This window comes from Microdochium trichocladiopsis (genome assembly GCF_020744255.1).
Source record: "Microdochium trichocladiopsis strain MPI-CAGE-CH-0230 chromosome Unknown B0I36scaffold_1, whole genome shotgun sequence".
Classification (NCBI taxonomy): domain Eukaryota; kingdom Fungi; phylum Ascomycota; class Sordariomycetes; order Xylariales; family Microdochiaceae; genus Microdochium; species Microdochium trichocladiopsis.
Genome location: NW_025763544.1, coordinates 3,750,495 through 3,773,852, shown reverse-complemented (window position 1 = coordinate 3,773,852; position 23,358 = coordinate 3,750,495). Strand labels below are relative to the sequence as shown.

Here is a 23,358-nt window from a genome sequence, read left to right as displayed (position 1 = left end):
ATGTTCAAGCAAAGCATATGACATCCATAGATGGATGGTAGTACAAGCTGTAAAACTCCTTTTCTGAACCCCGCCCACCTGCGCAAGCTCCGAGCTGCTTTGTCATAATGCGGTAATGGCTGCGTTGACAACGCTAGGCCCGTCCTCCACGAGGTTTAAAACGATCCCTAAACCCCGACCCGACTCATAAGACCGCATGTCTCTCGGCGCCCGAAGAGAATCACCATGCCTGTTCTTCGTGGTCAACTTCGAGCACGTGAGTGTGGCTTTAGGGCTCTAGGGATTTTAGGGCGCTGATTCCTGTCGTGCCACGTGAAAACCACCTGAAGCGTGCAGCCAGCCTCTCACGCAAATGGAATTCCTGTAGGGCGGGCGACTCAATTCTTGGGCGCTCGGAGCGGAGCTAAGCGCGCTTACCAGGAGAGCGGTGAATCAGCGCAAATGATGCAGCCTTGTCTTGAGGCGCCTCAAAATGTGTAGCTGCGGGACGTTGTGAGGAAGAGTGACGAGAGTTCTTCTGCCGTGTGTCCTCTAGGCGAAGCTCATTTCGGTATTGAGAGGTCCTTACCATTGCTGCATACGGGCCCTTGACCGTGGAAGGGGCCGCGAACCGCCAATAGGCCGGAGAACAACATTGCCCCGGAAATACTATCAGTGGCCTGGCAAACCTGCAATCGGAGAGGGGTTTCCCATGTCCTGCCCCATGGCCGATGAGTGCAGCTATGTGGATCACAGCGACCTGGAGGTCATGGTATGGAGAGGTCGATAGAGTTTGGGTTCCAGCCACAACAGTCGCAAAGATGACATGGCAAAACCAATACTCAAGGCTGGAATCACGAGCTCATCAAAGCGCTGGCTGCGTTGCCATAGAGTAGCCCCCAAGCCCATGCTTGCGCAACTGTGTAGGACTCCGTAGGCTGATCCCTGCTTAAGAAGGGCGGGACACAATCCTGGGTCCTCTTTTCCCATTCAATTCCCATGCTCCCGAAGCCACAGGCGAATTTTAAGCTGGCGCCGGGTTCTTGTCCTATTGCGCACAGTAAAGAGTTACCCCGGCAAGTGGCCATGTCGACGTGCAAGGGTTTGAGGCGCGAATTAGCGAGCAATCTATGATGTCAACCAGCTGTCTTCAGCTTTTCGCTGACTCGAGACGGGTTGAGCTACAGAGGCCGTGACGGTACATGAGAGATTGGAACGTTATGAGGACTGCTATGAAAACGCAACCCGGAGCAATGATGCAGACCAGGAGAAAGATGTGACTCCAAGGGGCACGACTGCAAGCTTTGTCGAGACCTCCGCTCTGGCTGGTGTGAAGACGGGTGCTGGGGAGTGACGGCTCGGAAGCGATAGCCGGCCGGGCGGGGGCCGATCTGCACGCTCGCACGCTTCGAGAAGGGCGCGGCGCATCGCGTGGAAGGAAGACAACAAGACGCAGCTGCGATGCAGGCGACCGAGCGAGCCATCTGGTTCCGGCATGAATGAGCAAGAGAGGATGGACAGTCTGTTTTGAGGAAAGGCGCCCGGGAGCAGCAGAAAGGGAGGCCCGGCCTGCATGGCCGGCCCCTGTTGAAGCGGGTGGCCAGTGCCCTGCCATGCCCTGCCATGCCTGCCACTTTGACCAGCGACGCCTTGATGCCAGGCTTGGCGCTACGTCATATGCACGCGCGAGCAGGGGCCCAGCTGGGCTGCTACGTAAGGCACCACTTGCCGGTAGTCAGTCGCTCGCAGCCCGCCCACCGCCGCCAGCCCGCCCGCCCCATCGCCATCCAGCCCATGCCCAGTCTCGTGGCTTGCTGGCTCCCACCACCACGCACCACCAGCCAGGTGCCGGTTTCTTTTGCTCTGCTCTCCCCAGCCAACACCCGCCGTGACATCCCCACAAGGCCGTCACCACTTTGCATCACGCTCGCCTCTGCGCCTCCCGCGACTGCCTGCCCGCCTGCCCTCCCGCCCGTCACGAGGTTGAGCCCGCCACTGTCGCTTCGTTTCCTCGCGTTTCCGGCGGTCAGGCCCGTCCTTTCTTCAGCCCAGAGGTCTCCGGCCAGGCCTCGCAACCACTACTGTCGTCACCGTCCACCCAAAACGCCACCGTCGACTCCTGCCTCGACACGGTTGTACCCGCTCCAAACGACCAGTTGAAGCGCCCAGCGCACGACCACACACCGCGGAGAACAGCATACACACTTCTTTCATGCCGAGTCACGCAGAGACCGATCACTGCCCTCACATCACAAGTCCCCAACGCTGCTGCTGCATGGGGCCGCGCTTTTGCTAAGGGATGACCGCCCCTACTCAGCCCGACGACTCCAGGTCTCGACCACCAGTCCAACATGGCCCAGAGGTCCTTGGCAGCCGCGAGTATGAAGGGAATCCAGATGCCAGATATGTGGCGGACGGTGATCCGGCCCGCGTCAGTATAGATGAGAAGCGGGAAAGCTCCTTGGCTCGGGACGCCTTGCCACGATCACCGAATCCTCTCAAGCGCCTGAGTGCCCGCCTCAGCAGTAATCTGGTCAGTCTACGCGGCGGTGGTAGCCCGGAAACGACTGGCACCGCTAGACCCAAGTTGAGTGCCGTCAAGCACGCCTCGTCACTTAAGCAATCACCCGAGCACGGGTCCAAGAAAAAGAACAGGGAGGTGAGCATTTCAGAAAGCTCGCCAGATATTATAGGCAACCCGGTGGTGGCCTATAAGGAAGGCCTTACTCGATATCTCTCCCAGCATGAACAGGGCTTGAAGGGCTCGCCTGAGGCCCACGTCATGACAGCACGTGCGCCTGGCGTCTCGCCCGTTATCGAGTCTTCGCCTATATCTGCAACGCCTGCGGATGACTTACCGACAACATCAACTGAGTCAAACACAACTGTCAGAGGCGGCATAACGCCTGGTCTCGTGGCTCGAACCCCATCGTACCCGTTTCCCAGGATGAACTCGACCGGGCTTAAGCTTGGCCGTGGACCCATGATGGCCAGCCCACAATCCCAAACTCCCCTCCTCCATTCGACTGGAGGTCAGTTTGCCAGCCACTTCTTACTGCAGGAGCAGCTGCGATCGGATCCTTCTACCCCTGCTTCTGTCATGACCTTCCAGCCCACTGGTCATCCTGAGCCACACCCAAATTTCGACTACCCGTCCCCAAACCTGTACGACCTATCATTACTGCTCGCGGCTGAGCCCGGTCTCGATGCTTGGTGGAATACTGTGGTCCAGATCATGACGGAGCACTTTAAAGCGGAGCGTGTGACATTGTCAATACCTGCAGACAACACCGATCTAGAGAATGTGCCATGGGGCCAGAAAGCCACGTTCAACGCGAGTGAGGAAGATGAGCTCAGCATGGGCTACATGGGGCGATCTAGCTTCGCACCACAGAGCACCGAGGAGGAGCCAGCTTCGACCCCGGATCTGCCGCTGAAGAATGATCGTCCAGTGCGGCCGGGCATGTTCAGTCGGCATTCTTTTACGTCGTATGAGAAGCAGAAAGGTGCCCAGGATACGCATACAAACTCGGCAGCATCGCCTGCCCCCCAACGCCCGGGGTCCATACTTCGTAGCAAGAGCTTCTACCCCACGACGAATGCCCCACGGCCAGCTTCGCCTCACCCAGCCCTCAACAAGCGCACTCTGGAGAAACATGACGCCGAAGAAGAGAATCAACCTATGCCTTCGTGGGAAGCTCCATTGTTCATGGGCCGAGACATGAGAGGCCGTGTACTCCCCATGCTCCAGGCCCTTGATCTGGAGGCAGATCCATTGATAGATCATAACGGCATTGCGAGAGTGGTTGAGCGAGGTAAAGTGATTGCGCTAACGCGAAGCTACCCGTACTTGAACCCCTTCGAGGACGAAAAGAAGAAGGGCCCACGGACCAGCTGGTCGAACGGCTCGTCGGAGTCGAAAAAGGGCTTGAGGAAGCAAACAACTTCAGACTCAAGCACGCAGCTTTCATCTCTCCTCGACAGCGTCACAGCCTCGCAGACCACGGCCAAAGGCAGGAAGCTCCCCCAGGAAAGAAGCAAAATCGCAGACATTCTCGCGTCCATCGACAGTGGTGCCCCGCGTCCCCCGACGCCGAAGTACGAAGAATTTGAACAAACACCACCATCACCATGGTCACAGTCTCCTGCACCATCGCCTGCCGTGCGATCCGATCCTTCAGAGAACCCTTTCTTCACAGATGCTGTCATTGATGAGGATTCATTCAATCCTGGCGCGAGTCCACACGATTATACGGCGATCCAAACTCCCGAGGCGATTGGCGTGGACAATTCCTGGACCGTGTTACATGTCCCGTTGCACCATATCCTGCTCTCCAAGCCTACGAGAGGATTCAAACTCAACTCTGCCGCCCTGGGTCAAAGAAACGCCTCGCGACCTGGTGGCGCCAAAGCGCAATCCCCGACGTCCGCCGAGGACACCCAGGATCAGCCCCGTCCACCTGTGGCCATTCTTTCTATTCTGAGCCCTGTGATCCCGTATCCAGCCAACCTCAGGCATTCCTTGCAGCATCTCGCGCCCCATTTGGCAACATCATATTCGCTCTGCAGCCATTACTCTATGCTTGAAACCGAAGTGCTTGGGTTGGATCGGAAACGACCTACGACATCCGGCTTTGGCGGTGTGGACCTGGACGGCAGGCCATTGCAGAATTCTGCCTCGCTACGCAATTTCAGCTATGAAGCAATGTCCTCCCAGTACCACTCGCAACTATCTGCCACAGGCAGCATCACTAGCCCCAGTGATTACTCGGCTAGGTCCAGGAGTATTGCGGGCTCGCCTGCCGCCATCACGCCAAACTGGGATTCAAAATCTTCCGGCTTTGCAGCAGAACGTCGGACTGCTGGAGTCAGCCCTGGGATGGTGTCCGGCGACAGCTACTTTAATACTCGCCCGCGACATGCTAACCTTGGCGATGACACCGCGCACGAAGCTATTGCGTCTCGTGGCAGCCGTCTGGCGAAGGAGACCTCCACCATTGAACATACCCATCGGAGGTCTGGAAGTCTAAGACAGATCCCTGATACCCCGGCAGTCAATGAGCCTGGCCTCGTGGACGCTAATAGAGGTGACGGAGATGAAAAGTCTTCAACCCGGCCGTCATCGAAGAGCTCCGCGGAACCCAGTAGCACGCACAGCGAATCGGACCATGCTCCGGATTCTGACGACAAGCTCTTGCGGCCTTCTGGTCATACTACTGTCGGCACTCCGGGACAGAAACACACGTTGATGCACTCGTACGGGGCAGACTTTGCTGCCACCTTCCAGTCTCTGCCCCCTAGTGCTTCTCTGCTATCTAAGCCGACTACGTCCCACCCTCGCACGCAAACAGGGCCCGCGGCGCAGTTTAGTATGCTGCCGCCCTCAGATCGGCTCAAGAGCATCATGCTGGATAGCCTGCCAGTCCATGTTTTTGTAGCACTCCCAGTAACAGGAGAAATAGTCTGGGTCAACAGCAGGTATCTTTTCTACCGAGGCCAGACAATCGGTGATCTTGTGGCCGACCCATGGGCAAGTCTTCACCCTGAAGACAGGGATGACTACATCCTGGCCTGGAGCGACTCACTCCGGTCAGGTAGCTCGTTTGAGCGGACAATTCGACTCCGACGTTTCACTGGCGATTACCGATGGCACCAGGCAAGGGCGGTTCCTTTGAGAGACAAGCGCGGCGTACTGGTCCAGTTCATCGGTTCCTACATGGACATCCACGACCAGCATGTTGCAGAGCTCAAAAGTGTGCGTCAAGTCGAAGTCGAGGCCTCGGAAGCGAAGCATCGTTTGCTAGCCAACCTTATCCCTCAGATCATTTTCACCGCAACTGAACAGGAAGGTATCACCTTTGCGAATGACCAGTGGCTTTCATATACTGGACAGACCTCAGAGGCCACCCTCGGACTTGGTTTCATGGACTTCGTGCATCCAGACGACCTCGCCAAATGCCGCCTACCAAGCATTCGCAATGAGATGTCGTTCTTCCAAACAGATGTATCAAGCCCAGGCTCGAGCCAGACCACGGGAAAGAGCTCACAATCGGCAGATGAAGGTCTCTCAAGTCTTTCGCGCAGCAGCACCAGCGACAATACCCTCACACCTGAGTTTCAGTCTGGCGACCTTGCCGATCTTGTCAGAAAAGGAATCATCAAAGTAGCCACGGATAGTGATGGTCGCGTGTCATACACAACAGAAGTCCGCCTGCGCTCCAAATCCGGCGACTACAGGTGGCACCTCGTGCGATGCGTGGAGATTGACAATATCGACTTTGGGAACGGCGCCAGCTCATACTTTGGATCAGCAACTGATATCAACGACCACAAATTACTCGAAGCCAAGCTTAAGGAGGCCATGGAGTCTAAAGCGCGTTTCCTCAGCAACATGTCTCACGAGATTCGCACGCCACTGATTGGTATTTCCGGCATGGTGAGCTTTCTCCAGGACACTACGCTGAATGAAGAGCAGCGGGATTACACCAACACCATACAGACGAGCGCCAAGAGTCTTCTCATGATCATCAACGACATTCTAGACCTCTCCAAGGTCGACGCAGGCATGATGAAGCTCAAGTTTGAGTGGTTTCACACCCGCTCTCTCATTGAGGACGTCAACGAGTTGGTGTCCGCCATGGCGATTGCGAAACGGCTTGAGCTCAACTACATTGTGGAAGAGAATGTCCCATCATGGGTGAAGGGGGACAAGGTCCGCATTCGGCAGGTCCTCCTCAATGTCATCGGAAACGCGATCAAGTTCACGTCGGAGGGAGAAGTCTTCAGTCGATGCAGGGTGTGTGTCGATGACTCTGCAACCTCGGACGAAGATAGCATCATGCTTGAATTCTCGATAATCGACACGGGACGAGGCTTTACGAAGGAGGAGGCCGAACTCATTTTCAAGCCCTTCAGTCAGATCGATGGCAGCAGCACGCGCCAGCACGGCGGGAGTGGTTTAGGTCTGGTTATCTCTCGACAACTTGTTGAGCTGCACGGTGGCCAGATGAATGGCACAGCCGTTCCGGGGCAAGGCTCGACTTTTACCTTTACCGCTCGGTTCGGATTGCCAAGTGCAGAAGACCATCCTAACACAATTGGGACTCCTCCAATGCTGCCAACCGTCGCAACACCGGCTGCCGACAAGCATGCACAAGCACTTCGGCCCTTTTTGCTCCAGCAGACACTAAATGGTTTCAACACTGCCAGTCCTGGATCCGACGTTGGTACGATCTCGCCAGCTCTCAACTCGTCGGCAAGTTCCGACCCTTCAGTGCGGTCATCCGCACGCACGGCACGCTCCAGTGTGTCATCGGTCCATGTAGGACTAGCACACTTTAGCGAAGCTGCAAAGGCGAGTGGGCAGGATTTGTCGCAGATGCGTTTGCAGATGCCCTTCGAGAAGCCGCGGATTCCAGGTACGCCGATACAAGACGACTCAGAGATACCACCACACTTCAGGCCGCCCATGTATTCGATTCTCGTGATCTGCGCCCAGAAGCATTCACGCGAAGCCACAACCAAGCATATCGAGATGACGCTGCCGAAGGACGTGCCGCACCAGATCACGGCTGTGGAAACGAGCGCGGATGCGGAGAAGCTGATTGGCGGGCACGAATCAGTAACATTCACCCATGTCGTCCTCAATCTCAGTTCCGCTGAAGAAGTCATTGGCGTTGTCGACCGGATTATTGAAAGCTCAGGTGGCCGCACCTCCGTTCTCGTGCTCTCAGACTCTGTGCAAAGACAGTCAGTTCTCAAGCTGGCATCTGATCCAGCACACCAGCAACTCCTGGACGAGAAACGCATCACGTTTGTCTACAAGCCTGTCAAGCCATCACGTTTCGCAGTCATCTTTGATCCTGCGAATGAACGCGATCTAAGCGTGGACCTGAACAGATCTAGCGCGGCACAAATGGTGGAGAGCCAGAAGCAAAATTACATTGATGTCGAAAAGAGAATCGGCAACAAGGGCTATAGGGTAATGCTCGTCGAGGACAATCCCGTCAATCAGAAGGTCCTGGTGCGCTACCTCAAAAAAGTTGGAATTGACGCTGAAATTGCTGCGGATGGTGTCGAGTGCACGGAGAAGGTGTTTTCGCATGGCTCGGGATACTACTCTTTAATCTTGGTAAGTCCCCAAACATTCTTCCTCATGAGGAACGCGTCACAACACAATACTGACAGTGGTATGTAGTGTGATTTACACATGCCTCGGAAGGACGGTTACCAAGCATGCCGCGAAATCCGAGCTTGGGAAGCAAAGGAGGGCCACTCGAAGCTTCCGATCATTGCACTCTCCGCAAACGTCATGTCCGATGTGCAAGAGAAATGTTTTGCGGCCGGGTTCAGTGACTACGTCACGAAGCCGGTCGACTTCGTCGACTTGAGCACTGCCATGTCGAAGTTTATATGAGCTTCTGCCTTTGGTATGACGGGATCGGTGGCATCGCAAATAGCATGGGAAAGGGCAGCGGCACGGTCATGATGGAGCACTTGATCACGGGAGTTTGGTTTTGCATTATTTCGGCGTATTGGAGTCATTGGTGTACATGATTAGCACGTCACCTGTTTCGCATTTTCTTTTTCACAGCCAGGCACGGCGTCATGATCATTTTCCATGGTGGATCATCATCTACCTTACATTTTTCGCTGTACAAACATTCTAGCTTCCAGTTACTGGGGGCTCAACAATAGGCATGGGTGTCGGTCGTCGCAGCATGACACTACGGGAAACGGCATACTTAGACGGTTTTGGTGGTGTGAAAGAGTTCCTAGCGGTGGGTTGACACCATTGAAGGACCGCTTATCAAGCACCTGGTGTCTAATGAACAGCACACTGGGTTCTCTTTCGGCATTGGCATAGAGGGCAAGAGGGGACATCATGAATGGCATCAAGGAGATAGGTGTATATAGGTAGGTATGCGAGCGTGTCACAATGGAGAGAGGCGTCGACCACAACACTTTGCTGGAGTGACATGGCTACCAGACGGGAAAAGGCGGGGGTTTTTTGTTGCGCGATGTCCCTCCAGCGTAGCTTTACAGGGAGGGTGAGGCGAAAGTCACAGAGCTGCGTAAATGGTCGCGGGATTGCGTTCAGTCGTCTTGAGGGGAATAGACGAAAGGCTAACCATAGCTAGCTAGCTTGACACACTCATACTCTTGTCTCATTTGATCTCGGGAGATATTCTCTCTGGCGAGGAAAGGACTACTACGGCCACTCATGTAGCCCTTTGATGACCGCAGCAGAGCTTTGTAAACTAAAGAACCCACAGAACTATGAAGGAAAACAATATGACGCCGGCGGGTGCAAGACATGACATGAACCATGATATCGTAGCAGATCTAGTGTGATCTAGATGACGAGGGTAAAAGAGACACAAAAAAAAGAGAGATGATGGCAGGGCATGAGACCGTAGAGGTGCACCTTGCAAGTGAACCTTTGGGGCAAGCACAAAGCTAGGACAAACATCCCAACCTGACCCGGTCCAGAAACGACTCAGCCGCCAGGAGGGACTGCTTGACCGCGCCTGTTGTGTTGTTTCTTACCCCATAAAAACCCCTCTATTCTGATTGCCTTACAAGAACATGTTGCGCCGGTCCGCGTCCTTGCGAGAAGAGCCCGGGGCGGTGTAGTCAATCTCCGCGACACTGTTAAGGTCCTTCTCGAAGACGGCCTGGATCTTGGTGACCTGCTCAAGCTGTTTCATGTCAAGCTTGACCCCGTCGAATGCGGCCAGGCTCTCGGCCGCCTTGAGCACGTTCTTGATCTGCCGCCCGTTGAGCTCGTGCTCTGCGAGCTTGGCGATACCCTTATCGTCAATGTCGACGCCGCCGGGCACGCGCTTGCAAAAGTTGCGCCAGATCGTCGCACGCGACTCCACTGACAGATCCGTGTAGCGGATGGGAATGTGGATGCGGGACTTGAAGGCCTCGTCGAATGTGTTGACGCGGTTGGTCGTGAGAAACAGGATACCCGAATAGTACTCGAGGACGCGGAGGAACACGGACACCATGGCGTTGCGGTGCAGGTCGTGCAGCGAGCGCCGCTCGAGGAAGATGTCAGCCTCGTCGATGAGTAGTACCGCCCGCCATGTCGAAGTCATGTCCATAATCTTGGTCAGCTCGGCGTCCAGCGACGAGCTGGTCGAGCCCAGGTCGCCCGAGCTCACCATGAACAAGGGCCGGCGCACGTACTCGGCCACGCATTCCGCGGTCAAGGTCTTGCCGACACCAGGTGGACCGTGTAGCACGCAGACGAGGCCCTGGCCCTTGCCCTTGACAATATCATCAAAGGTCTCTCGGTCGCGGGAGTGACTCGACACAAGCGCCTGGACGGTCTTTTTGGTGCCCTCGTCAAGCACGAGCTGGTCGAAGCAGTTGTCGTTCCACTCAATGTCACTGAGCTGATCTACATAGAACTCGAGAAACCGCTTGACAGCAAAGGAGTATCCGCGTACCGTGGAATTGGTAAGACACGCATCCTCGTCACTCAGCGGGTCAAACCTGCGCGCGCTACCCTCGACAAAGTTTTCCTTGGCAGCCTTGCGCGCGAGACGGTACGCACGGGCAGCCTTGTCGTAGGGGAGCTCCTTGACGTTGAAAGAATCGTTGGCCTCGAGCCGGTGGAACGTCTTGACGTCGATCATGACGCGACCGCTGACATCGAACCGGGCATAACCCATCTCCTTCTTCTTGATCGCAAGGCCGCTGTATTGCCTGAGGTGCTGTCCGCCGACGAGGCTCTCAAACTTGCGGCCGCGCTCGAGAAGTTCGGCGCGGAGGTTCTCGGCGTCGTCGTCGAGGTCGAGCGGCATGACGTCAAGGTCGGTGAGCTCGTGGCGGTTGGCGTACTTGTGCAGGAAGAGGTCCATCCTCCGCGTGCCCAGCCGCTCGCCGTCGTAATCGATGTAGGAAACGTTGACGCCCAGGCCAGGGATCTCACCCTCATCGTACCAGTTGCTCTTGACGCGGAAGGCGCGAGTGTGGTTCATGACCTTGGCGTGGACAATCTTGCCGGCGGGGAAGAGGGTCCACAGGTGCTCGAAGGCAATGCTCTTGACCTTGGCACTAACGCACTGCTCGTACGCTGCAATGTCTAGCTCAAAGTGCTTGTTGATCCAGTCGATGAGCAGGGCATGCTGGGCCAGCGACGCCTCGTCATCGGCGAACCGCTTGCGGCCCTCCTCCTCAATCTCCTTGCGGTAGTGGAAGAGCGAGTGGTACGGGCTCGAGATCTGCATGTCGTCGAGATCCAGGTTGAAGCCGGGATAGTCACCGATGAGGTCATGAAGGAGCTTGCGGAGCGGCTCCGGGTTGACGACGAGCTTGGTGAATGCGTAGTCGCCGCTGGCGTGGAAGTGTCGGACAATGCAGAAAGCGTAGAGTTCCCACCAGTCCTGCTGCTCGGGCGCCTGGACCTCCTTCTTGCGCTCCTCGTAATACTGCTCGTCGTCATCGTCGTACCTCCGGTCCAGATGCTTGATCTCGCACTTCATGGTCTTATCCTCTTCCTTCTGCTCGGCAGCATCCTCAGCTTTGTTCTCATCTGAAGCGCTCGTGATATCCTTTTCATCTTTCTCGGTCTCTGATGCATGGCCGTTGATACCATTCACACCATTGACCTTGGCAATGACTTTGCCTCCGGTGACTTTTTGAGTAGTGGTGCCAGATGGTACCTCATCAATCACCTCTGAAGGCGCCATTGTGTCTGTTGTCCACGTCGTTCGAGGCTCTTTCCAAGAATCTGGTGAAGAATGGTGTGTGCCACGTGAGCCACGCGAGGCTCGTGATCCACGCGTTCCACGTGAGCCCCGTGTGGCACGTGTTCCACGTTGGCCACGCAACATGTATAATTGATGTTCTGGTATCGTGGCTTCGGAGGGAACTGTGGAAATCCAATGCCTGCTTGGAAGAAAGAGCACGTATGTGGAAAAGAAAAGCCAAGAACGCGGTTATCGCAGTCTCATCCAGATCGTGACATGAAAGGGCAATGAACATGAAAGTTGGAGGAAGGAGATGGGCAAGAACAAGGCGTCCTCATATGTCTTTCACAAACCCAGAGTCGGCCGGCTGCCTCTGGTCTTCTTGTCTAGCACCGACTGGGCAGGCTGACAAGTGGGTGCCCATGGCGTGTGACTCAACCCCCAACGTGGACATGCACAGGCACGACGCAGAAAGCAGAAGAACATTCCAGCTGCGGCAAGGCGTCCATTCCCTGAGGAAGGCGGCCACTTTGCGAACCGGCCCAGTCAGTCAGTCGTTGAGTGAGGTCGGGCAGCCAAGAATGCGTCCACGGCTAGCTGCATGGCTGCTGCGGATAGTGGATGTGCTGCCTGGCGGCAGGACGACAAGACCGCCCATCACACAAGTTGATCGCGGTTCTGTAGCCAATCAGACCACCAGGGATGACAAGAGCCAGGGGTCGCCGGATGAGCCATAGCCTCGGCGAGCCGTGATCCTCCCGCTACGCCGCCGCGGGGCCATGGCTACATGGTCGTTTGAGTAGGCAAGGATCAGAGTATGGCGGAGCATTGGTGACGAGCACCGAGGGGCCAACGACCCGTGCGTATGGTTGCCTAGGATCGATAGTGTCGAGGCCTCACTCTGAAGATCTGGACCCGAGCCAGGCACAGGCTTGCAGGTTCCGTTGCCTGGCGGCAGGCTCCAGGGCTGCCTCCAGCCCGTACTTTCCGTCCAGAGATGGCACTGCCTGGACTTGTGAAGTGGCGAGTCAGAAGGGGGTCCCAGGACATGCAGGGATCCCCACTAGTGGGGCCCTTTTAGCGCTTATAGCGCTGCAAGGGACCCGCCGGTAAGGCTGTCTTGTGTACCTCAGTTCGTCCCTCATGGTAGGCGTCTTTGTGTGCGCGAGGCGCATCCAACGGGCCTAATGGCAGCTCCTCAGCATGAGCATGATCTGCTCTGTAACTAGCGTGCGTACCTTAAGGTATTCACCGGCCGAAGAGGGGGTACCCTCAGGATCAATATTGCAAGACCGAGAACCGCTAATGCATAGAAATATCCAAAGCAAAGTGTCTGGTTTCGTTCGGTCACCAAGGTGAGAAGCTGACCGTTATAGCTCAATGATATCTGCCGAGTCAAATAGTACATTGAATTCATGTATGCCGTCCTCTAAGACTACATCCAAGTCGAGTCTATCTGCCGATCCTTTTGACTTTCAGACTGCTCGTATGCGGGGGCGCCTGCGCTACGCAATAGTGACCAGCCACGCTTTCTAACAACGGGGTATCTTGGACTCGTTGACAATCTGTGTGCGCAATAGCGGGAAAATCAAAATATGGGAGCGCCAGCACGCAAACATGCACTCATGCTCTCTTCTCAGTACACACTTCCTCTGACACTTCGCTCTTCTTCCTCAACCGCAGCCAGCTCGTCTTCCGAAGCATCGCCATCGGAAGCTCCGTCGTCATTGTTTGGCGCGTCACCCAGTCTAGGGGCGTGCGCTACTCGTGCCGTATGTGCTGCCGATTTGGTACCGTTGAGACCACTCCGCTCGCGGTTCTTGGCTCTCTCAACCTTGCTGGCGAGACGTCTGCGGGCGTCCTCTTCAGAGATTTCGCGCTCGGAAATCTCTTCCTCGCTCGCGTGGCCCGAGTATGTACCGCCACCATCTCGTCCCACGTGCAGGTAGTGAGTCTTGAGCTGTGGCGTCTGAGTGGAGCGCAGCCGGTCCTCGAGGGAGATGTACGACGGCGTGCCATCAGGGGAGGATACGAGCTCGTCCCGAGCACGGCTCACGTCAATCTCTGGCGGGATGTGCCCGCGAGGATCGTCCGAGTCCTCATCCGAGTTGTTGGGCATGAGCCTCCTAGGTCCCGCCCTACGGGTCGAGAGGCCATTGCTGCCGTTTGTGGTGAGGTGAGCGTTAACCTGCATCGCGCAGCTCTCATCGTACTGTCGTAGCTCCAATAAGTCTCTGCGAATCTTGAAATGTTTACCATGGGCGCATCCTTGCGGGCAGCCGCCCCATTTTCGTGGCGTTGGTGCCGGAACCACCTTCTGCTCGGGCTTGCCGTCCTTCTTGGTGCCGGCTGCTTCTTCCTCTTTGGCTTTCAAGGCAGCGCGCTCCTGTCGCAGCTCCGACCAGGTTCGCAGCTTAGTCTCAAGGTTGTAGCTGCCACTCTCCATCTTCCTCATGATGAGGAACTCGCAGTGGTTGACATTGCGCAGATCCTCAAAGTACTCGACAGTGTGGTGGTACCACTTCATCAGGAAAACACGAGACATGAGTCCGTGGGTGACTGGGGCGTGCGATTAGCATTTTGTCTCAACGAGATCTATTAAGCCTTTTTGTCTCCCGGTATGACTCACCCAAAACACAGACACTGGGGAAATCGTCCTCGCCAAACTGGCGCCACAAGCTCTCGTTGAAGCCCGACACACGGTCGTAGGCATCAGCGGCACTCTCGCCGTTCGGTATGCGATAGAAGAAGTGACCGTAATCTGCGCGCTCCTGCCACATGCGCTCCATTTCGGCACTGCATGGTTGGAAGTTGCCAAAGTCTTGCTCCCGCAGGCGGGGCTCTTCGTACACCTTGATATTCTGGCGAGGGAAGGGTGAGGGTTCCGGATCGTCCGCGGTCAGGGTCTCCAGGATACCCTCGGTCGTCTCTCGGGTCCGGCGATAGGGAGACGTGAAGAACTGCAGGGTGTCCTCGGGCCGCAGCATGGCCCTGAGCCGGCGGCCGGCTTCGCGGGCTTGTATCCAGCCATCGGAGGTGAGCTTGACACGGTGATCAGGGACAGTCTGGTGGATTTCACGGCTTTCTGCGAGGGAGTCCTGGAGTCAGTGCCGTGGAGACTAAGATGGGCAGCGATACAGGACCGCAGTGTGTCACTCACTGTTACCCTCCGACTGGGCGTGTCTAATGAGGATGATGAGTCTTGGACGGCCCATTGTGCTTGCGAGGATGTTTGTTGGTCCTGCCCGTGGTCGTGCGTTGCTGGGTTGCGCTTCTGGTCGTGGGGTTCTGCAGGTGGTGCTCCAGTTGTCTCTGGCAGTGTCTTGCAGTCGGGAGTTCAGGCTGGATAGATGTGTCGGGAGGATGGCAGCGAGCTTGAGCGAAGGAATGTGGCGAGCTTTTCTTGATTGTGAAATTTGGTGACGACGTGAAACAAGAGCTGGTTTGGAGGGGTTGTCGCTGGTGGGCTTGCCGGCATTAGTGGTTGTCGGGAGGAGTAGGGGCCGTGGGTGGGAGCCCTGTATTGCGGCTGCGGTATCGGGTTAGGGTCGTATCACACAGCCGTTGAACCCTGTGGCCGATCGCACAACTGGTGTTTCCAGATGTATATGGCCTGGAGCGAGGTATGTGTGCAGGGCGCAGGCACATTCAGCCACGGGGAAACGCCCTCTTGAAATAGTCTTTGGGATCGAGGGCTTGGTGGCAACGAGCAGTAGCCCAACCAGTCAGTTGACCTGGGTTGGAGCTTGCGGCGTGGCGAACCACGCGTGAGAGCTGCCTTAGCGCTGGATCCGGGCTCCCGGAGCCGCCCATGCAACGCCAGCGTAGTCCGGGTAGGGAGGAATTGGCCAAGACGTTGCTTCGTACTGCTGGCACGAGCTCGACTCCGCCCGAACAGCCCACGATCGTGGCATGCCCGGCTCATGCACATTGCAGCGCGGGTGGGGTCGTGAGGGGAGAGTGCCCCTGGAAGGAGTCACCATCCCAGGCACAGCCGTGTATCGTGGTGCTTATAAATAACCCCCGCGAGTTTCGTTTGATGACAGAATGTGGCACCCGGCAAGTGACGGCTCTTCTGTAAGCAGCAGCAGTAGCAGGCAAATGCTGTTTCTGGTCCTCCTCCTCCTGCCTGCCTGCCTGCCTTGAAATGCTCAGGCTTGGATATGTGCGTTGCACCACTCGTGTTCTGTGCCCACAATGCGAGGTCTCCGTTGCGCAGCGCTGCGTGCGTGGGGACCCTCCTGACATCCTGACAACTTGGCGACAGGTTGGTGGAGGCGGGTTGCCCCTGCCCAGGCGGCCGATATGCGGAGCCTCTGACTGGCTGCTGCAAAATGTCTGTTGGTGAGCCCATCTCGCAGTGCATCCGCGCCATCCCACCAACTCGCAAATCTGCAGTTGGTTCGGCCAGGTGCTCAAATGGCCCCATGTCGCCAACCGACTCAGACTGGACTGGACCTGACTGTATCAGACGGGGGATGTAGGATAATTACGCCCTGTCTCACAACTGCCTATCCAACGTTGTCATAGCCTTGAAGCTCACGTCTACGCCCAGAGACCAAAATGTCCAAATTCTTTGGAGTATAGAGATATGAATGCAGTAAATAATTTTTCAATAGTCGCATCATCCACATGTGAAAGAGCCAATCTCGTCGTCTCCTAAAACAACTGCTGTACCATGGATGGGAATGTATAACGGACGAATTCCACAGTTGCAGTAGGCGCTTGCGGAAGTAGCACCGCGGCGGCATCCCCCTGCCAGCGCAACCTCGCTTGTGATTGGCTCGACTGGCGCGCCGCCAAACTGCAGGCAGCACATGTCATGGCCGCTCAAGAACTTTTGCGACAGCCAAACGCATTCTGAAGCTATTCCCAACCACACTCGACCTCCAAGCATCGCGAACACACACATTTCTACGCCCGCGGCCCCAGCACCCCATATTCGTTCCAGCATACCCTCGGCGCACTCTGGGGGACCCTGTCTGTGCATTGATTGTCGCATTCATAATTTCTTTTTGGATCGCATTGTCAATTGCCCTTCCCTCTCTCCGGGGCCGGACGATCAAAACTCGAGCATCACGTCGCAGTCACGCGAGACTGCCACGCCTAACTCGGATCTGCGAGCCGCCACCCTACCGCAAGTGCTCACACCCACAACCACGCCCACACCCACCAACCACTCTTTGTTCTCTACCAACAACAAATCAAGAACCACACACCAGCCCGCGCTCGCTCACTCGCCCGCCATGTCCGGCGAAGGCCCCGAATCGATCCCGACGTCGGCAGACCCGCGCTCCAAGCGGCCGACCAAGAAGCGCGCCCTGACGCCCGTGTCGGCGCAGTCCGCGACCATAGAGGCCCTCTTCGCCAAGCCAGACCAGCACATACCCACCGAGCCTCGCGGTGGGGGCCCGCGGCGGACTAACAACGCGGGCATCCCCGAGATCGTCGCCAACGTTCAGGGCTCCAGCGCCGGCGCGGGCTCGGGCGAGTTCCACGTCTACAAGGCCGCGCGGCGGCGCGAGTACGAGCGGCTGCGCGTCATGGACGAGGAGCTCGCGCGGGAGCAGGCGGACGAGGAGTTTGCCGCCAAGAAGGAGGAGATGGAGAAGAAGGATGACGACAAGACGAGGCGGAACCGCGAGAAGAGAGAGAAGATGAAGGCGAGGAAGGCCAAGGCTAAATCCGGCGGTGGTGGTGGTGGGCAGCAGAAGAACGGCGGCGGCTCAAGTACGACGGCAGGAGGTGGTGGTGGTGGTGGGGGCTACAGCAAAGCTCCTCGAGCCGATGCGCTACGGCGGTTGGGCACGGAGAACGGGAACAGTCAGACGCGGCAAGACACAAGCACGAACGGGACCGACGAAAATGTTTCGACAAGCGTGGAAGAGCCGAAAGGGATTGTCATTGAGGACGATTAGAGGAAGAGGTTAATGAGTCAAACGGGTGGGCCTAACGGGAGCAGGGCCCGCGTGCTAGCTATACATGAAGTCGTCCCGTAGTTGCAAAGCCATTGCGCTATAACCCAGCTGAGCTCCGAGAAGATCAACAATCTACACCTAAACATCACACAAAATGCGTAACGTGACGTGGATGTTTTACTCTTTTTGTATTCTCTATGTCGGAAGCTGCTCTTGTGCACCAGCCGTTGATGCAGGGGTATGCGGCCCATCCATTTCCCGATGACACTTTTGACTAACGTTCACAACGATCTGATGACATATCATCTTACTCTTCACCGCCACCGCTCAGGCCGTTGCCCATCTGCGGCGCCTTCTTGGCGGGGCAGATGTCGTCTACTCTCAGGAGGAGGCAGGCAGCCTGGATACCATGTTAGTATGCTTTGGAGTAGAGCTGACGGGAATTAGTGGACACTCACCTCGATGGCTGTCTTGATGCTCTGCAGCTTAATAGCCTCAGGCTCCCAGATGCCATAGTCCTTCATGTCGACCAGGGTTCCGGTCTCGCCGTTGATTCCCCAGGAACTCTTGCCCTCGGAGTGCTTAGCACGCAGCTCAGTGAGCACTCTTACGGGGCTAGCACCGGCGTTCTGAATCAGTGTGCGGGGGATGACCTCCAAGGCCTCGGCGACAGCCTTGTACGGCCACTGCTGAACACCCTCGATGCTCTTGGCCTTCTGACCTAATCGGACAGCCAAAGCCATTTCTGTGGCACCACCGCCAGGAGACAGGCGGGGGTGGAAAAGGACGTTCCGGGCAACACCCATGGCGTCCTGGAGATTCCGCTCGATCTCGTTGAGGATATCCTTGGACGGGCCGCGGAGCAGCACAGTGCAGGCCTTGGGCGTGGTGCACTTGGTGAGGAAACTAAAGTACTCGTCGCCAATCTTCTCAATCTCGAACAAGCCGCATTGAGTACCAACATCGGACTCCTGCAGGTCGTCCACACGGTTGACAATAGTGGCGCCGGTCGCTCTGGCTATTCTGTTGTTGTCGGTCTTCCTGACGCGGCGCAGAGCGGTGACGTTGGCCTTGACAAAGTAATGCTGGGCCAGATCGGAGACGCCCTTTTCGGTAATGACAAGATCAGGCTTGAGGGCCAGGATGGCATCGCACATGGCCTTGACCTGCTCCTCCTCGATCTGCAGAATGCGGTTCCAGTCCTCCTCCTTCGAGATCTCAATGTTGGTTTGCGACTCTCCCTTCTTATACTCGAGGGGGCAATCCAGGAGGACTATCCTGGGGTTCTCGATCCTTCTCCGCATCTTCGGGTGGGTAATGTCCTTGTTAAGCATGACTCCGTCGAGCACTCTGCTGTCCTCGATCTCGCCACCGGGAACCTTTTCCACGCGCGCGTACCGCTTGATGTCGACCTCGGTCTTGCCGTTCTGGGTCTCCCACGTTACTGTCCGCACCGCGTCGAGTGCGAGCTTGCACATGAGGTCGTTCCATCTTGATACAAACTTGGTACCGATCGAAGAAGAGATGAGGCTGCTCATGGCCTTGTCGTCATTAATGTCGATCGGCAGGGAGATCTCGTCGATGATCTCAAGAGCGTCGGCCAGGGCCTTCTTGAAGGCGGCGATGATGTTGACAGGGTGAATGTTGCGCTCGAGTTGGGGCAGGGCCTGGGCGAGAATCTCACCACCTGTAGCATAGAGATTAGACGTTCTGTTTGGCACCCACGCTTGTGGAAGGTATCCGCGTAGCTGGAACATACCAAGGATAATGACCGAAGTCGTGCCATCGCCGACCTCTTCATCCTGTGTCCTGCTGAGCTCGATCATGCTCTTGGCAGCAGGATGCGACACCTCGATCTCTCGGAGAATGGCATGGCCGTCGTTTGTGAGGACGATACCGCCCATGGGGTCGAGCAGCATCTTCAACATGGCCTTGGGACCGAGACATGAGCGGATGATGTCGGAGACACTATTAGGAGACACGGCAACATTAGTGACTGGCGTAGGCGCCGCGGACGGGAAGGGGGCGTAACGTGTCAGGATGGTTCGTACGTCTTAGCCGCGGCAATGTTCGACAGCTGCGCCTTGCGGCCAGTCTGCCTCTCACCGCCGGCGTTGGTGTCTGTAGATGTGGTCAGTCGTGATGCCCCACAACGAAGTCGCGGGAGGAGGAGAGCTCGGGAGGGGTAGGGCGTACTCATAACCAGGACAGGAGCCTGCATCTTGACGGAGCCTCGCAGGCACAGTGACTATCCGATCGGTGATTATGGAGTCGGAAGCGTCTCGGAGGATGAGACTGGCGAGGGGGTTTGACTTCGCGGGGGATGGCGTTGTCGTGGGAGATGCGAGTGTCCAGGCTGCCCGGCAGCTTATTGAGAAATGGCGGGGCGGCGTGCCTGGAATATTTTGGAGGAGCTCCTATCCCACCGCCGAAATTGTTTTGCCAGGTGGTGAAGGGTGGCCTACCCGGCAAGTAGCCCCTGGCTCCACCTGCAATCCAGGGGTCCAGTCCAGTCAAGCACCCGATGGCAGCAGCCTTGCACCACGTTCGTTCCTGTAGACTAACGTACTCACCAAGGGCTCACATTCGTCTTTCCGCTTCAAGATTCCCCAATGTCCTATATTGCGGCAGGTCGACGTCAAAGCGGATTGCAACGAGAGCGGGTCGTTCCGAGCTCACTTGCATCGCCGTCCCAGCTGGTTACATGTGCAGGTTTTGGGAAGGCGACCCTTGAGGCGGCCATCTCTGGGTGCTCCTGCAGTGAACGTCCATGATCGCCGCCTCCATTGGCCGTGTATGCAGAAAAACCTTGGAAAAAGCCAAGATGCCACCTCCAAGTGTTGCCTGTGGCGACAAGTGCAACTGTGGAAGGCGCGACGCGCATGTATCGAGAGGGCGTTGAACAAGAGCGCCCTCCGGCCGGCTTGATTGGCTCCGATGGTCGTCGGCGCGGAACCCGGTGCCCAGCGTCTCCAACGCCGCCGTCGGGGGCAGCCGACGCCGGCAGCAGGCCACTCGCGGGGTCCCTGTTGTTGCCACCCATCGTGCCATCTCATGCCTACTTAAAGTACCGTGAGGTATGCTCCATGTTCTGTAATTGAATCTCGAGGTGATTGACAAGCAACCACGCTGAGCGCTCTCTCCCTGCTCTAGTCACGACCTCGTCCCACCGGCGGCTTATCAGTGGCCCATCGATTGTTGTCATTGTCGACTACCTCACCCCGTTGGGCAGACACACGAGCCGGGTTTGAAACCACAGGCATCTCATCATGGCTCCCTCCGCTATCTCTCCTGAGGCGTCACCCGCTCCTGTGGTGGCAAAGACTCCAGCCACTGCGACTCGGGAGGTGGTTCCAGGCTCCAAACACATGCCGCACAAGACACCGCTTGAGGCCATCTCCCATGGCGGCGTGGTCATGCCTGGTAAGTTGCGGTGTCAAGTCTCGCCTGTCGGCTGTATCATTTCGCTCACCCGAGGATCGCTAAGCTGACCGGAATCCCAACAGGCATCCCAACGTTCCCCAGCTACCTGGAGCACCGCAAGCACATCCTCGTCCACATGGCGGCCACCTTCCGGTATTTTGCCCGGTGCAACTTCACCGAGGGCCAGTCGGGCCATATCTCGGTCCGGGACCCGGAGCACCCGGGCCTCATGTGGATGAACCCGCTCGGCCGGCACTTTGGCATGCTGACGGCGGGCGACATGATCTGCCTGGACATTGAGTCGGGCAAGATCGTGTCGACCCTGCGCGGCCAGCCGCACACCCGGACCATCAACTCGGCGGGCTACCTCATCCACTCGGCCGTGCACAAGCGGCGCGGCGGCGACGTGCACGCCATCTGCCACGCCCACAGCAACGCCGGCCGCGCCTGGAGCGTCTTTGCCCGCCCGCTCGAGATGCTGAACCAGGACATCTGCTTCCTGCACGAGCACCACGCCGTGTACGCGCAGTACGGCGGCATCGTGTTTGGCGAGGACGAAGGCGAGAAGATTGCCGACGCCCTGGGCGCGCACAACAAGGCCGCCATCCTCATGAACCACGGCCTCATCACGGTCGGCGCCACCGTCGACGAGGCCGGCTTCCTCTTTGGCATCCTGGACCGCTCCTGCGCCATGCAGCTCCAGGTCGAGGCCGCTGCGGCTAACGGCATCCCCAAGAACATCATCAGCGACGAGGAGGCGAGGTACAACTTTGTCATGGCGAGCGAGGAGAATGCCCTGTACCGCGAGGCTCAACCGGATCTCGAATACGAGATGGAGTGCGTCGGGGGCGAGGACAAGCTTGCGAGGGGCTTTGAGGATCTGGCTTTCGCCGCGTGAGGCGAACTGCTTACTGTGTAAGCGAGACTGATAGCTTTCCGAATGTTATTGGGGAATCACCAGATTTGATGTCACTACGTCCATGCAGCTGTGGCCTGTTTCTTGGTATTGCGGAGTAAGATGTATTGGTGGCCATGTGAATAGAATCCAGGAGCATGGTAGCTACGACGGCCACGAACCCAGGGCCAGTATTCCAGGAAGAACAAGCAAGTCAAGCTCCAGATTCGATAGAAACCATCCATCCGTCTCGTCTGGAAGCGACTTGGAATATGTTGCACCACGACATACAATGTTCCAAAACCCTGCATCTATTGAACATTACACCGAAGGATTGGATAGACTAGAAGACGTGGTAAGGTTGAAGTGCTGATCAGGCGAATCCCTCTTTGAGGCGAGACTTCGCCTCTGTCCGTGGCTCATCAACGCGCGACGGATATCTCGCCTATGAAGCCTATGCTGCGCTTTTCATCCAAGCACCAATCTTACGACGGCAACCGGGCAGTGGCTGCTGCCCGTGGAAGTGTGTCGCTGTAGGTCTCGCCTGTATTCTTTGGACAAACGCATCGTCACTCGCCCCTTCACTGGACGCTGCTCAACGACAGAGCCTGAGTCCAATGCTGTTAAGCAGATTCCTAATGCACCTTTCCCCGGGCTGCCAAAGTGAGAGCCGGCTGGTGGCCTGAAAGCGGAAAGTCTTGATTCACCTCCCAGCCCATGTACTTTACATCAAATCGTTGGATCTCTGTGCTCTCGAAAGACACATGTACCTCGATTGAACTCAAGCACAATCAGCCCTCAACAAATTCTCTTTAAACGAAATGATTCACACCGGAAGTTCTAATCCAAGGTTTTCTCGCACATTCATTGCCCCCAACTCAATGGTTATCTCGTTCTCGTACATCCGCGGCGTACACGTGGCGTCCGTATGCTCTACCAAAAGAAACCCCCATGAAAAAAATCAAACCCGCCACCTGCTGTCCGCGCATGTATTGAAACATCGAATCCGCATGCGGCCTTGAGGAATAGAGGCGAAATTTTGCCGCCCCTTTGCGTTTCTGTGCAAGCTCTTTCTGCTTACTAGCTATCCACGGAGCACTTCACCAGGCACTTTCCACGCCAGGGCCCGATTCGATTGTACAAATGGACATTTCGATCACGACGACTGCACAGCTTTTTGAGGTTCTCACGTTGTTCATGACAGAATTGCAAAGCCAAATTCGAGGTTGCAGCCATATTTCCCCAGGTGAGAGCAATCGATCGAGGGCCTGCACTCGAATAGGAATAGACATGTAGCACGTACTGGTTCTCCCAATTCATCAACAAGTAGCGCCACTATTGACGAAAAGCCTCTCTGGAGCGCCCTTCTCACACTCGACAGTCGTTGATACAAACAAATTTTCGGTACAAGCCAAGCCGAGCGTTTGCAGCGGCGAAA

The 23,358-nt window shown here is 56.7% G+C and overlaps 7 protein-coding genes across 7 annotated transcripts; 3 read left to right on the top strand and 4 right to left on the bottom strand.

Annotated features, from left to right (window-relative positions):
• Positions 1-1,160: 1,160 nt before the first annotated feature.
• Positions 1,161-1,456, bottom strand: B0I36DRAFT_311454 (uncharacterized protein; the record flags this gene model as incomplete). The annotated part of the gene is made up of 1 exon (XM_046152375.1): positions 1,161-1,456. A coding segment is annotated over one exon (296 nt), but the record flags the coding sequence as incomplete, so codon positions are not given.
• Positions 1,457-2,278: 822 nt separating this feature from the next.
• B0I36DRAFT_344466 (uncharacterized protein) lies at positions 2,279-8,395 on the top strand (the record flags this gene model as incomplete). Its single annotated transcript, XM_046156260.1, has 2 exons — positions 2,279-8,110; positions 8,177-8,395. 2 exons carry the CDS (start codon positions 2,279-2,281, stop codon positions 8,393-8,395), a joined length of 6,051 nt encoding a protein of 2,016 aa, XP_046018836.1.
• Positions 8,396-9,557: 1,162 nt separating this feature from the next.
• On the bottom strand, positions 9,558-11,684 carry B0I36DRAFT_235466 (P-loop containing nucleoside triphosphate hydrolase protein; the record flags this gene model as incomplete). The annotated part of the gene is made up of 1 exon (XM_046149398.1): positions 9,558-11,684. The coding sequence occupies one exon, from the start codon at positions 11,682-11,684 to the stop codon at positions 9,558-9,560; it is 2,127 nt and encodes a 708-aa protein (XP_046018835.1).
• A 1,636-nt stretch (positions 11,685-13,320) lies between these two features.
• Positions 13,321-14,899, bottom strand: B0I36DRAFT_232877 (histidine phosphatase superfamily; the record flags this gene model as incomplete). Its single annotated transcript, XM_046149182.1, has 3 exons — positions 13,321-14,243; positions 14,314-14,769; positions 14,845-14,899. 3 exons carry the CDS (start codon positions 14,897-14,899, stop codon positions 13,321-13,323), a joined length of 1,434 nt encoding a protein of 477 aa, XP_046018834.1.
• Positions 14,900-16,930: 2,031 nt separating this feature from the next.
• On the top strand, positions 16,931-17,602 carry B0I36DRAFT_358036 (uncharacterized protein; the record flags this gene model as incomplete). The annotated part of the gene is made up of 1 exon (XM_046157894.1): positions 16,931-17,602. One exon carries the CDS (start codon positions 16,931-16,933, stop codon positions 17,600-17,602), a length of 672 nt encoding a protein of 223 aa, XP_046018833.1.
• A 153-nt stretch (positions 17,603-17,755) lies between these two features.
• Positions 17,756-19,986, bottom strand: B0I36DRAFT_15215 (T-complex protein 1 subunit gamma). Its single transcript, XM_046148531.1, has 5 exons — positions 19,799-19,986; positions 19,654-19,723; positions 19,362-19,570; positions 18,061-19,289; positions 17,756-18,002 (listed from the first exon to the last, which is right to left on the bottom strand). The coding sequence occupies exons 1-5, from the start codon at positions 19,821-19,823 to the stop codon at positions 17,910-17,912; spliced, it is 1,626 nt and encodes a 541-aa protein (XP_046018832.1). The 5' UTR covers positions 19,824-19,986; the 3' UTR covers positions 17,756-17,909.
• Positions 19,987-20,970: 984 nt separating this feature from the next.
• Positions 20,971-21,923, top strand: B0I36DRAFT_235046 (class II aldolase; the record flags this gene model as incomplete). The annotated part of the gene is made up of 2 exons (XM_046149371.1): positions 20,971-21,025; positions 21,109-21,923. 2 exons carry the CDS (start codon positions 20,971-20,973, stop codon positions 21,921-21,923), a joined length of 870 nt encoding a protein of 289 aa, XP_046018831.1.
• Positions 21,924-23,358: the final 1,435 nt, after the last annotated feature.